This window comes from Onychomys torridus, chromosome 4, assembly GCF_903995425.1.
Source record: "Onychomys torridus chromosome 4, mOncTor1.1, whole genome shotgun sequence".
In the NCBI taxonomy this organism is placed as follows: domain Eukaryota; kingdom Metazoa; phylum Chordata; class Mammalia; order Rodentia; family Cricetidae; genus Onychomys; species Onychomys torridus.
In genome coordinates, this window is record NC_050446.1 from 53,720,736 (window position 1) to 53,733,701 (window position 12,966).

The window sequence follows — 12,966 nt, forward strand, 5'->3', positions numbered from 1 at the left end:
CTTTGCTACTTCATAACTATAATTTTGCTAGTGTTATGAATTGTAATATAAATATCTGATATGCGGGATATCTGATATGCAACCCCCAAAAGGGTTGTGACCCTGAGAACCGCTGCTTTAGGAGATTGCAGGATCCCCAATGACACAGGGAGGTAGGGTGCACAGCAAGATATTTAGACCGGTTTCCAGGATCTCTCTTCCCGCCCTGCTGACTTGTGCAGTGGGGAGTGAAGACATCAGTCTGGGATGCTCCACTTTCAGAGTGTGTCAGACAGGAGTCTTAGAGCGTTCTGAACTATGCACAGTGGCTCCTGTGCTTACTTGATGGGCTAGAATTGAATTCTAGAAATGTCCTCACGAAAAGACTGCTGAAAGTTATTTCTAAAAATAAAATGTTTAGATTGGTGTAGAAAAGTAGTTAGTTTTATGATGGAAATTTGTTTTGGGTTGCATGTGAGCCCAAATACTTGGAAGCAAGTAAAAATATACAGAATCGAATCAAATTGAATTCTACTTGGGGCTTGGGTTAAGCCTGTTCTCTCTTTATTTACGCATAAGGAGTGTAGGTTACTACCCAATAATGCTATTACACTTACGTGTTAATGAGTGTTGTATTGTAAGGAACACATTCAAAATATGTCAACCACTTATGGCCATACAATATCTCAGTAGAGCAGTTTTTCTAGAATTTAATTTAAATGGATCCACAAAACTCCTTGAAAATAAGCCAGAACTTTAGACAACTATTTTTATAGGCTGAGTGATTGGGACAGTAGTAAGCAACTACAGGGGCGTAAATTTAGCAGAACTCTATCAGGTGATGTAGTTTGAGCCATCCGTTTCAAAGTAAGAGACTTCCATGACAGTTTTTAATGTGTAATGCAATTTGTAACTAAAAGCCATTAGTATTCTACAGAGAGCTGCTTACAATTGTTCCTCTGTATTCTGTGAATTGGTATTTGGTATTATACACATAGTTTTATGAGCACACAAAATCCCAGATGAGAGAAATGCTCATGTAATGATCTGTATACTGTGAGGATTCAAAAAGTGCTTTTCTGTTGCCAAAATTCACCTGCTGGACTCGTGAAGGAATTCCTCTTGGATGATGTCCACTGTAGATCATATCCAGGCCTAATGTTAGGGCCCAGCTGCACCTTTTCCCACAGGACTTAATGCTTCCTTTCAAATTGGCTCATTGATACAAACTCTCAAACTGTGGTCTCCTCAAGGACGTGGATAGTACGTGAATTAGTTTTTTGTGTATGTTTTAGTTCTGTAGACCGCCATTCCCAGGTAGACTTCTTTTAGCCTATCATTTTCCACTGCCGTCTATTATTCATTACCTGAGCTCCATGAAGGGAGGCAGTATTGTGAATTGCACACGGGTACGGGTGAGAGTGTGCTTTCTGCTTCTAACCTGTGCAATTGGATTTAACATCCCACAAGGCTTAGTTTGGGGGCTGACTTTCTTCTTCAGACAATGGGTCCATTGCCTGAGGGGCGCAGCCGATGACGTCTTGAATTTAATATGTTTGCTGCTGCTACCAAGAGCTTTGTTAAGCAAGTAGGAGATGGAGGGAGATTAGTGCCTGTTCCCAGCCTCAGCGAAGCTGACAAATACCAACCCCTGAGTCTGGTAGTCAAAAAGAAGCGCTGCTTTCTGTTTCCTAGACACAAATTTACCTCAACGCCTTTCACACTTAAAGATATTCTCCTAGGAGACAGAGACATTTCAGCTGGTAAGTTTAAATGTTTGGGAGTGACTTTCCGCGGGGCTGTAGCACTAATAACCTAAGGGAGGTTGTGTGAATTAATTATATTAATAATACACATTTTATGAATAAGATCAACCTTCATGTGGTAGTAGTATTATTAAGATGAACAATGTTTAAGACTTAATAGCTTCAAATCTCTTATTGCTTAATTTAAAAATCAATTTTAAGTTCTTTTTAACTAATAGACCAAGAAAATGATGTATTTTTTGTCCTGTATAATATAGGGCATTATTTGGTCTTACCCATGTCACATGATCAATAAATGAAAGTAATTATTTTACAGTTTGTTCCAATAAATAAAGACAATTTCTAAAAGTGTGGGTACTAGGGGATTACACTTAGATTCTCATGTTTACAAGCATGCAATTTACCAACTGAGCCATCTCCCAACCTTGAAATGTGTTTTTAAAACTAGATTATAAAATAGGCATGATGGCTAGTCATTGGTTAAGGACACTTATTTTTCTTTCAACTACCCAATGGATCTTGATTGATGTATATGTATTTGGTTGTGTGAACAGAGAATTTGAGTTTGTTTTAAGTTTACTGTCAGTTTTTGAAGTAAAATAGCCTGAAATGCTAGTTTTCATGTGTTTTGAAATGCTGTTTAATTTGGGCAAAAGAATTTTTCAGTCATGTTAACGTAGTAATATATAAAGTCTGTGTAAGATGAATTTGAGACGTCTAAAAAATATTGAGTTCCTTCTCCTAAGGTATTTCATCTTATCAGTTACTGAATTATGAAGATGAGTCAGATGTTTCCCTCTATGGAAGGCGAAGCAACCATATTGTGAATGATGTTGGGATTAATGTTACGGGATCTGATTCCATTGCGGTCAAAGCTTCATTTGGTGTAGTAACCAAACATGAAGTGGAAGTGTCAACATTACTCAAGGAAATTACTGCACGGTCAGTACCAAGATCCGGATATACTGCAGTATTTTTACTAAATGATTTAACTGTATCAACTCCATTACAAAGAATGCTTAAAACATTGGGGCTGGCGGGCGGTGGTGGCTAACGCCTTTAATTCCAACACTTGGGAGGCAGAGCCAGGCGGATCTCTGTGGGTTCGAGGCCAGCCTGGGCTACCAAGTGAGTTCCAGGAAAGGCGCAAAGCTACACAGGGAAACCTTGTCTCAAAAAACAAAACAAAAACAAAAAACAAAAAAACAAAAAAAATGGGGTTATAGTTTATGAGTTAATTTATGTTTTTTCTTCATTTGAAAGACTACATATTAGCAGCTAATTAGTACCCCAACCCAATAAAAAAAATCATTTGATATACATTTTCAGTTGTTTCACAAAACATCATTGTGGTTCTGCTAAACAATTTGCTAAATTATTACATTGAAATAATACAAGCTGTGCTTCCAAAAGACTCTCAACAGACAGAATAGAACATTCTACAGAACCAGGAGATTCAGGTGTGGTTGTACAGGCCAGTAATCCCAGATTCTTACGAGAGTCAGATGGGAGAATCACAAGTTCAAAGCCTGTTTGGGATACATAGTGAGTTCAAGTCTATCTTGGGCAAATGGAGCATCTGTCTAAATAAAGAGTGGGTAGGTAGCTGGGAGATGGCTCAGTGATAGAGCACTTGCCTGGCATGCACAAGGCCCTAGGTTCAGTCCCCTACAAAACTAAAGGCATGCCTCCACTCTTTAAAACAAGAAAACCCAGTGAAGGGAGCAGCAAATTAATCAAGTGATTTATATTTTCTGATTTGCATTATGCCTACCTCAAGTCACACATAGTTAAGATGGGCCACAAATAACACAACAGGTACATTCAAGTCTGTGTAATCACATGTTAAAGCATCTTATGCATGTATCTTTTTTATTTTATTCTAGAAAAATTAACTTTGACCACAGTTTGATCCGCCAATCAAGGAGCAGCAGGAAGGCCGTGCTGTGCGTGGTCATGGAGAGCATCAGAACCACACGACAGTGCTCCCTGTCTGTGCATGCTGGGGTTCGAGGGGAAGCCATGCGGGTAAGACACAGTCAGGGCTTCACTAGCCAACCCCAGTTACTATGGGGTTTTCATAAAGTTGTTCTTCATGGGTTTGTGCCTTTCATCAAAGGCAGAGAAGAAAGAGCCTCAGCTGGGTAGGGCTTCACTCGAGAATGGTTATGCTTCAGAATAAGAAGCCCACCCAAGACTGTGAGTTTGAGGCCAGCCTGGGCTACAGAGTGAGTTCCAGGAAAGGCTCCAAAGCTACACAGAGAAACCCTGTCTCAAAAAAACAAAACAAAACAAAACAAGTGCTAGAGAGATGGCTCAGTGGTTAAAAGCACTGGCTGCTCTTCCAGAGGTCCTGAGTTCAATTCCCAGCAACCACATGATGGCTCACAACTATATGTAGTGAGATCAGATGCCCTTTTCTGGGGTGTAGGCATACATGCAGATAGAGCACTTGTGTACATAAAATAAATAAATAAATCTTTAAAAAACAAAAACAAAAAGAACAAAAAGTTAAGTTCAACTGTTGTATTCTTTGATTTTATTTTTAAGTAGTGCAATCATACTGAAATTTTTTTAAAAGATTTATTTATTTATTATGGATACAATGTTCTGCCTACATGTATGTCTGCAGGCCAGAAGAGGGCGCCAGATCTCACTACAGATGATTGTGAACCACCATGTGGGTGCTGGGAATTGAACTCAGGATCTCTGGAAGAACAGCCAGTGCTCTTAACCTCTGAGCCATCTCTCCAGCCCCTATACTGAAATTTTAAAAGTTGAGTTTTTAACTATTTTTTGGCATTTATTTATTTTGTGCTCTCCATGTGTGTCTGTGTGTCTGTGTGTGTGTGTGTGTGTGTGTGTGTGTGTGTGTGTGTGTGCAAGTGCCACAGTGCACATGTTGAAGTCAGAGGACAAACTGTGGGACTCAATTTTCTCCTTCCATATGTGTGTCTCAGTGAGCAAGCCCAGGTGGTCAGGCACTGTGGCAAGTGCCTTTATCTGCTGAGCCATATCACCAGCCCTGAATTTATTTTATATGAAAATAGTTTTTCTAACTAACATTATCAATAGCTAAATATGCTTCATTTTGTGTAAATCCTTTTCAAAGTTAGAATAGAAAACTGGGGCGAGAGAGATGTGTAGTTAAGAGAACTGGCTGCTCTTTGAGAGCACCCAGATTTGGTTCCCAGCACCCTCATGGTGGCTCACAAGTGTCTATGACTCCAGTTCCAGGGGATCTGATGCCCTCTTCTGGCCTCTGCAGCCACTGCACATACATGATGCACATACATACATGCAGGCACTCACACATACACATCAAATACAAATTAATAAATCTTTAGAAAAATTTAAAAAACAGAAAATCATTTATATTGTCACCAACCAGTGACACCTAGCAAAGATTTGATAGGATCAAAGCCAAATTTTAGGTGACATTTTATTCTATAGAAAAGAAAATGAAATGATGATATGTAGGAAAATGGAGGGAACTGAAAATTGTCATGTGAAATAAGCCAGACTCTGAAAGACAAATATTGCATCTCTTATATGCAGTATCGAGCTTTATGTTTATATATGTGTGTACATGGGTTTGCGTACAAGTCAAGAAACCAGAAAGAAGACCATGAAAGGGGAGGAAGAGACTGGGGGGAGGAGGGAAGGGAGGAATACATGAGGGATGGAGACTAGTATGAAGGTGGAAAGGGGAGGGCAGGGCAAAGTGCACACACACACACACACACACACACACACACGCACGCACGCACGCACACACGCACACACGCACGCACACACGCACACACGCACACACGCACGCACACACGCACCATTATAAAACCCATGAGTTTGTATACTAATTTAATTTTTAAAGTGGGCTGTGGGATGGCTCTGTCTATACAGTACTTGCTGTGCAAGCACGGGGATCTGAACTTGACCCCTAGCACAGCAACTGGATAAAAGCTGAGTTTTACAGTGGGACTCTATGATCCCAGCACACGGGAGGCGGCAGAGAGAGGAGCCTCTCTGGGACTGGCCGACCTCCTAACAGTCTGATCCATTCAGTGAGCTCCGTGTTCGGTGGGTGACTCAAAAAAAAAAAAAAAAAAAAATAAGATGGAGAGCTATAAAGGAAGATACCCAAGGTTGACCTCTGGCTTCCACATATATCATATCCATGTGGTCATGTACCCCCATGCATGTGTACACACACATACAAACACATACACATGCATATCCTTGTAGAGGGAAGTTTCTCCAGTCCTGCAGCCCCTTAGTCCTGATGAATCTTTCCCACCCACGGTCCCACAGCTGCTTATAAAATAATCATTCAGAGTCTTACTATTAATTACAAACTGTATGGCCTATGGCTCAAGCTTCTTGCTAGTGAGCTCTTATAACTTAACTCAACCCATTTCTATTAATCTATGTATTGCCACGTGTTCCGTGACACATTACCCATGTCCCATTACATGTTGCTCCTTGGATGGCGGCTGGCATCTCCCACTCTCCTTTCTCCTCTCTCTATCTCTCTTGGGTTTTCCCACCTGGCTCCATCCTGCCCTGCCATAGGCCAATGCAGCTTTATTTATTTTCCAACGGGAGCAACACATACTCACAGCATACAGAAAGACATCCCACAGCATACACCACACACATAGATGAAAAGAAAGAAGAAAAAAAAAAAGGCATCTCGTAGAAGTTGAACACAGACTGGAGCTAGCAAAGGCTGGGTTGGTGGGAACAATATAGTTGTTGGATAGGATAGGAAAATTTAGTTTTGGTGGCCTGTGGCACAGTAGAATGAAGATAATTATCTATGTACCATATTTCTCAAAATGGTTAGAGGAAAGGGATGTACTCATTATAAAGAAACAGTGAAAGTTTAAGGTGGTAGATTAATGCACTAATTACCCTGACTTGATCACGGTCCGATGTGCAATGAGCCAAAGCAGCATATTGCCTCTCCCAGGTGTGTACAAATACGGTGTGTTGATAATTCAGGAAAGAAAAAGTAAAATAAAACCACGCATTAGAAATATAGGGCCAAGACCAGGGAGTTGGCTCAATGAGTAGGGAGCTTGCTGCATAAACCTGGGGACCTGAGTTCTGTCCCCGGAAGCCATGCTAGAAAGAGAAGAGTGATTCCATAAAGCTGTCTTGTGATCTCTGTGCATGCACCCCACACACATCATAAAGAAATGCCTCTTAAAAATACAGGACTTAGCGGGGCGGTGGTGTCCCACGCCTTTAATCCCAGCACTCAGGAGGCAGAGCCAGGCGGATCTCTGGGAGTTCAAGGCCAGCCTGTGCTACCAAGTGAGCTCCAGTAAGACACAAAGCTAAACAGGGAAACCCTGTCTGGAAAAAAACAAAAACAAAAACAAAAACAAAAACAAAAAAACAAAACAAAAATACAGGACTAAGTTCAAGGCCAGCCTGGTCTGCAGAGTGAGTTCCAGGAAAGGCTCCAAAGCTGCACAGAGAAACCCTGTCTCAGCCCCCCTCCAAAAAAAATACAGGACTAAACGGTCATCTTTTTAACCCTCTCCTGTTGTAATTTAACATGCTACACATAATCTATGTAAGAGGACCAAGGCATTTCAAGAATACTAGGTGTATTCATCCATCACTACATCATGAGGGTTCTGTTCAGAATCCGTATTCAGATATCCTCCAAATTCTGACGAGCATCAGTCATTTGAGAGGTACAAGCTGAAGCATTACTTGATGGTGGTCATTTTGGTGACTGAGATGCTGCCCACACATTCTGTGGGGCTTCTGAAGTAGATGGGCGGGGCTGAAAGAGAAGGGTTTGCTGTAAGAACACTTGTGATACTCATGGACTTCAGTCCTAAAGGGAGGAAGCTAAAAGGTCGCTAGCATAGATCATGCATGGGTGTCCACCATAAATAAGGTTTGACTGAGGCAAGGCAGCTCTTTACTTGCGTAGGTGGCTGGGTTTTGTTTCTGGTGGGATTACGGGAAGTTTGTTTCTTCAACAGGCTACCCTGCCCTGCTGTGCGCTGTAATAATGTTGTTTCATCCGTGTGTTTACTGTAGTTTCATTTTATGGATGAGCAGAATCCCAAAGGAAGGGAAAAAGCTATTGTCTTCCCAGCACACACAACGATAGCTTTCAGCGTTTTCGAGCTCTTCATTTACCTGGATGGTGCCTTTGGTGAGTAAAAAATATGCCTGAAGCTCAGGTGATGATGCTTTTAAGGAAAATGTAAAGGAATGAAGCTCCCCCCTCTGTCCTCCCTCCCTCCTTCTCTTCCTCTCCCTCCCTCCCTCCTTTTCTCCCTCCTCTCCTCTCTACCTCCTTCCTTCTCTGTCTCCCCTCTTGTTTTTGTGATTATAGAAGCGTGATGCATTCAGTATCTCAGTCTTAGGCTAGGGTGAAGTAGCTGAGAAAACATCCCCCCATACCCGCTTTCCCGGCACCTCTTTTATGCTTCTTAGTGAAGGCTCCATACTACCCCACTTACAATGATAGGTTAGGAATAAAACAAGGTCCATTGACAAAATATGCCTTAGCTCTTGTGGGAGGGATAATAAATGACTTCTGATAGGTAGCTTGTAGAAGTGGCAAATAAGAATCTGAAGGCAGTAAGATGCCCAAAGTGTGTGGTGCCCAAATAGGTGGTATATATTAATTAATAATCAATTAGTTAATTCGTACCTGTTTGGACATAACTTCCCACCTGCACACCCCCTTTAAAATAATAAAAGAAACACTTTAGAATTGTAAATACTTCCCCTACAATTGTCATCTTGCATGGTAGCTCAGGGCAGCTCACTTTAGCTTTCTACGTGTCCCGGGACTTTAAAGTTAGTTGACTGCCAGCCAGAACAAGACCAGATGTAGCCCCAAAGGACCAGGCAAGGGAGCCCCCTAGTTATGGTAATTGACATTTGTAGAGCTTCTTTTGTTAATTTCTGTAGTCCTGAGGCAGGGGGATTAGGAAGTCTATAAACAAAATCACATTCTAAGTAAACTGAACCCTGTAGCTGTCAGGGTTTGCAGTTACAGTGACTGTATTGTGGAGAGGAGTATAATGACATTCATCAGAATGTAATCTATGTGCACATTTGTTTGGCCTTTCATTTTCAGAAATTTATGCTCTAGGGATACTGAGACATATGTACAATGATAGAGGAACAGGGTCTGTAGTTGCTAACACAAAATATTGGAAACATCAGTAGGGGACCCAGTAGTGGTACACCTCATGAGCACAACAGAGGAAGACAAAACCATGATGAGTGATGGGTAGCTCTGCGCATGCAATGATCTCTGAGAGATATTTTAAAGAACTATGTGTGATTTGGAATTGTTTCTGGAAACATATGTTAAGTCTGCACATACAGAGTTTCTAAAGGATACACAAGGCCCGTGTCAGACAGATTGGGTACAGGGTGGGCTAGAGGCATGTCATTGTGTGAGTTTCATCTCTGAATTTTGTACTTCTTAATGTATCTTTTCCTCAAATGTGTAAAGTTTAGTTAAAAAAATAACAACAACAAATTGCATGTATGGGTATTCATAGCCTCTATGAAATATTCAAATATTAGTTAAGTTCTAATAACATCTCAAATTTGTTTCGTAGACCTTTGTGTCACGTCAGTGTCAAAAGGAGGATTCGAAAGGGAAGAAACGACAACCTTTGCCATGTTCTACAGACTGAGAAATATACTCTTTGAACGAAGTATGTCCGTTGAAGGGTGTCTGTGAAGGCATTCTTCCTGTATCAGTATGTGAGGCTACCTACTCGGTAACCCATCAGTTAACACGTTTAAAGCCCAATTATTTCCTGACGGATGGTTTGGATTGACACCTTTTTAAACACAGCTTGGGTTGCGCGGTTGTTTGGACTTGTAACACTTTTCTGGGTTCTGTTTTGCAGATAGGAGAGTGATGGATGCCATCTCTCGTTCCCAGCTTTACCTGGATGATCTCTTTTCTGACTACTACGACAAACCTCTCAGCATGACTGACATTTCACTCAAAGAGGGGACTCACATCCGAGTGAACTTACTAAACCACAACATTCCTAAAGGGCCCTGCATTCTCTGTGGAATGGGGAACTTGAAGAGGGAGACCGTTTACGGGTGCTTTCAGTGTTCGGTGGATGGGGTGAAATACGTGAGGCTCCATGCAGTCCCTTGCTTTGATATTTGGCACAAAAGAATGAAATAAAATTAAAAGGGAATAAGCTTGGTTGGTGGATTTTGTTTGTTTATTTATTTGTTTTTTTTTAGGAGACAGGGTTTCTCTGTGTAGTTCTGGCTGTCCTGGAACTCACTCTGTAGACCAGGCTGGCCTTGAACTCACAGAGCTCCACCAGCCTCTGCCTCCTGAGTACTGGGATTAAAGGTGTAAACCACCACTCCCTGTTTTATTTGTTGTTTTATGTACTACCATTCAACAAGCCTTCTTTAAATTGTTTGGGTTTTCTTGGATGAGTTTTTAAAAAAGCAGCAGGCTTATTAGGTAAGCCTTCTCTACCTGTGAAGTGGAGATGATGATACCAATCTTCCTCATAGATTTTATGAGGATTAATAACATTGCTTACATAAAGCAAAACTTAATTAGAAAATTCAAAGAGAAGCCCTCTTTCACAGATTTGTCCATTTCTTCATAATCTCTTGGGAACCAGTGTATTGTTTTAAGTAGTGTTTTATATTTAATAACATTTTAATTCAACAGTTAAAGGTGACACACGAGCACACGTGGTTACTTTGGGGCCCTTTAGTGCCCTAGGTTTGGTAAGAGGAGAAAAATGTTAATAATTTAATATATTCCTAAATGTTTAATTGTGGTATCGGATTAAAAGCACTGAGCTCAGCATGGGGCTTTGTGCGCCATGAACAGTGTCACTGACAGTGGTAATGGGCGGCCACTCTGCTTACTAATTTTGTTTTGTAAAATGAGTGCTGTCACTTAAGGGAAACACAACAGGCCTGTCTTTGGACATACTTAGTGGGTTTAATATATTTTTGTTCTCACATTTCATTTTTGGGGTGCTGGCTCTGTCCTTGCTATGCTAACAAAGCTGGTGTCGAAATCCTGGGCTCAAGTGACCTGCCTACCTCCACTTCAGAAATACATGTGGGCCTGAATCTTTTCCATCTATTCTCTAAGATACCTGAAATTTTCATATACCAACAGCTAAATAATTATCTTCTATAAAGATTGTAAGAATACTTTAAAATTGATTAAAGGGATAACAATGTTCACTGTTAGATTCACCCAAAGGCGTAAAGCAATCATGTAGATACAGAACACGGCACATTGTACAGATGTAGAATGGGTAATGATTTATATTTAAATTGTAATTTAAAAGATAAGTTTTCAGGTACATGTATTCACTTAATATATGTACTTTTTCTTTCTTCCCTTTTAGATAGAGTCTCAGGTAGTCCAGGCTGTCCTTGAACTCCCTATGTAGCCCAGGATGATGTTGAATGCCTCATTTTCCTGCCTCTGCCTTTGAGTGCTGGTATTTACAGGTACCTGCCACTACTTCCAGATTGTATGTGCTGGGATTGAACTTGGGTCTTCACGCAGGCTAGGCAAGCACCATTGACTGAGCCACCACATTTCCACCAAGTGTATCCTTAACTTTAAAAAACAAGTTTGGAAGTCCTTTATATAGACTGGGTAAAGTAGTATATGCCTGTAATCCCAGTTTGCAGGAAGTTGTGGCAGGAGGGTTGAGAGTTTTGACACCAGGCTAGGCTGTATAGTGAATTCTAGGAGAGCTTGGGCTATTATATATTATAGCAAGGCCCTATGACATATACAATAAAAACAAAAAGCCCACACAAATACCTTGTCTGATAAATGATTGCCTAGGAAGGGTGTTCACATATTTACTTAATTTACACTTGATTGCACACTGAGAGAAATAAACTGGTAGAAGGCTTGGTGATTGGGAAAGTGTTCAAAAGTTAAGGGAGCAGAGGTGTTAAATTTTGTCTGCATATGTGGCATTTACTAATGTAGTAGTTTCTACCCTATCTCAAAATGGAAGAAAAAGAAAAAGAAAGAAATGTTGGCAATATATGTAAGAGTTAAAAGTGAACAAATGTTTGGAAAGAACACATTTCAGAGAACAGAAAAAGCTTTGTTTGTTCTGAGCTCACTTATTTCGGCAAGAGCTATCCTTTAATCCCTGGATTTGAGATCTCAGGTCTTGCTTGGGAAAGATACACGCCTTTAATCCCAGGAAGTGAAGGCAGGAAGCAGAAAGGTATATAAGGTGTGAGGACCAGGAACCAGAGGCTTTTAAGCTTTTAAGCAATAGTTTGGCTGAGATCCATTTGGGCGAGGACTCAGAAGCTTTCAGTCTGAGGATTCGTGGAAACAGAATCAGATGAAGAATTGTCCAGGTGAGGTTGGCTGTGGCTTGTTCTGCTTCTCTGATCTTTCAGCATTCACCCCAATACCTGGCTCCCTAGTTTTTTTTTTTTTTTTTTTTTTTTTTTTTTATTAATAAGACCATTTAAGAATCGTGTTGCACCCGCCCCCACAGTGACATATTTCCTTCAACAAGGCCACACCTCCCAACATGTCACTCCCTATGAAATTACGAGGGGCAATTACAGACTACCACACAAGGTAGCTCATTTGTAGCAAAAATTAAAAGTTCATATTTTTAAAACGTTTAAAGCACTCCAGTTCGTAGCCATCATTTGCCATTAATAAGAATGTTGGAGTGAAGTGATACAGATATCTAGAGAAAGTCAACCAGAAACTAAGAAATGCCATGATACCATTTTAAAATTGTGGGCAAAAGTAATGGATGGTTGGGGGTGGGGGCGGTAAGGGGAGCTGGAGAGGTGATTCAGCTATCAGGAATGTGTACCATTCTCGAAAAGGACCTATTCTGGATATTTCACAATGGCTCTGGCCTCCATAGATTCTATTCATGCATATGCGTGCATGGACACACACACACACACACACACACACACACACACACACACACAAGCGGGCACGTGCACTTAAAGAAACAAACAAAGTTTTTTTAAAAAAGTTATACATGATAGACAAGGAGAAGGAAAATGGAAGAGTAATAATATATTTATAATAATGCTTGAAAAAGCATAGTCTGGTATAGGTGATGAGCTTTAATTTGGCCAAATTCCCAAGGCTAGAAGCTTGCACCAAAAAAGTACAGACTGCTGAAATTCTTCAGAGGTCAGAGTTATACAC

At 40.7% G+C, this 12,966-nt stretch overlaps 1 protein-coding gene across 1 annotated transcript; it reads left to right on the forward strand.

The window, feature by feature from the left end:
- The first annotated feature begins 1,393 nt into the window (after positions 1-1,393).
- On the forward strand, positions 1,394-9,973 carry Pjvk (pejvakin). Its single transcript, XM_036186161.1, has 6 exons — positions 1,394-1,742; positions 2,492-2,687; positions 3,632-3,773; positions 7,809-7,926; positions 9,356-9,454; positions 9,653-9,973. Exons 1-6 carry the CDS (start codon positions 1,532-1,534, stop codon positions 9,943-9,945), a joined length of 1,059 nt encoding a protein of 352 aa, XP_036042054.1. The 5' UTR covers positions 1,394-1,531; the 3' UTR covers positions 9,946-9,973.
- Positions 9,974-12,966: the final 2,993 nt, after the last annotated feature.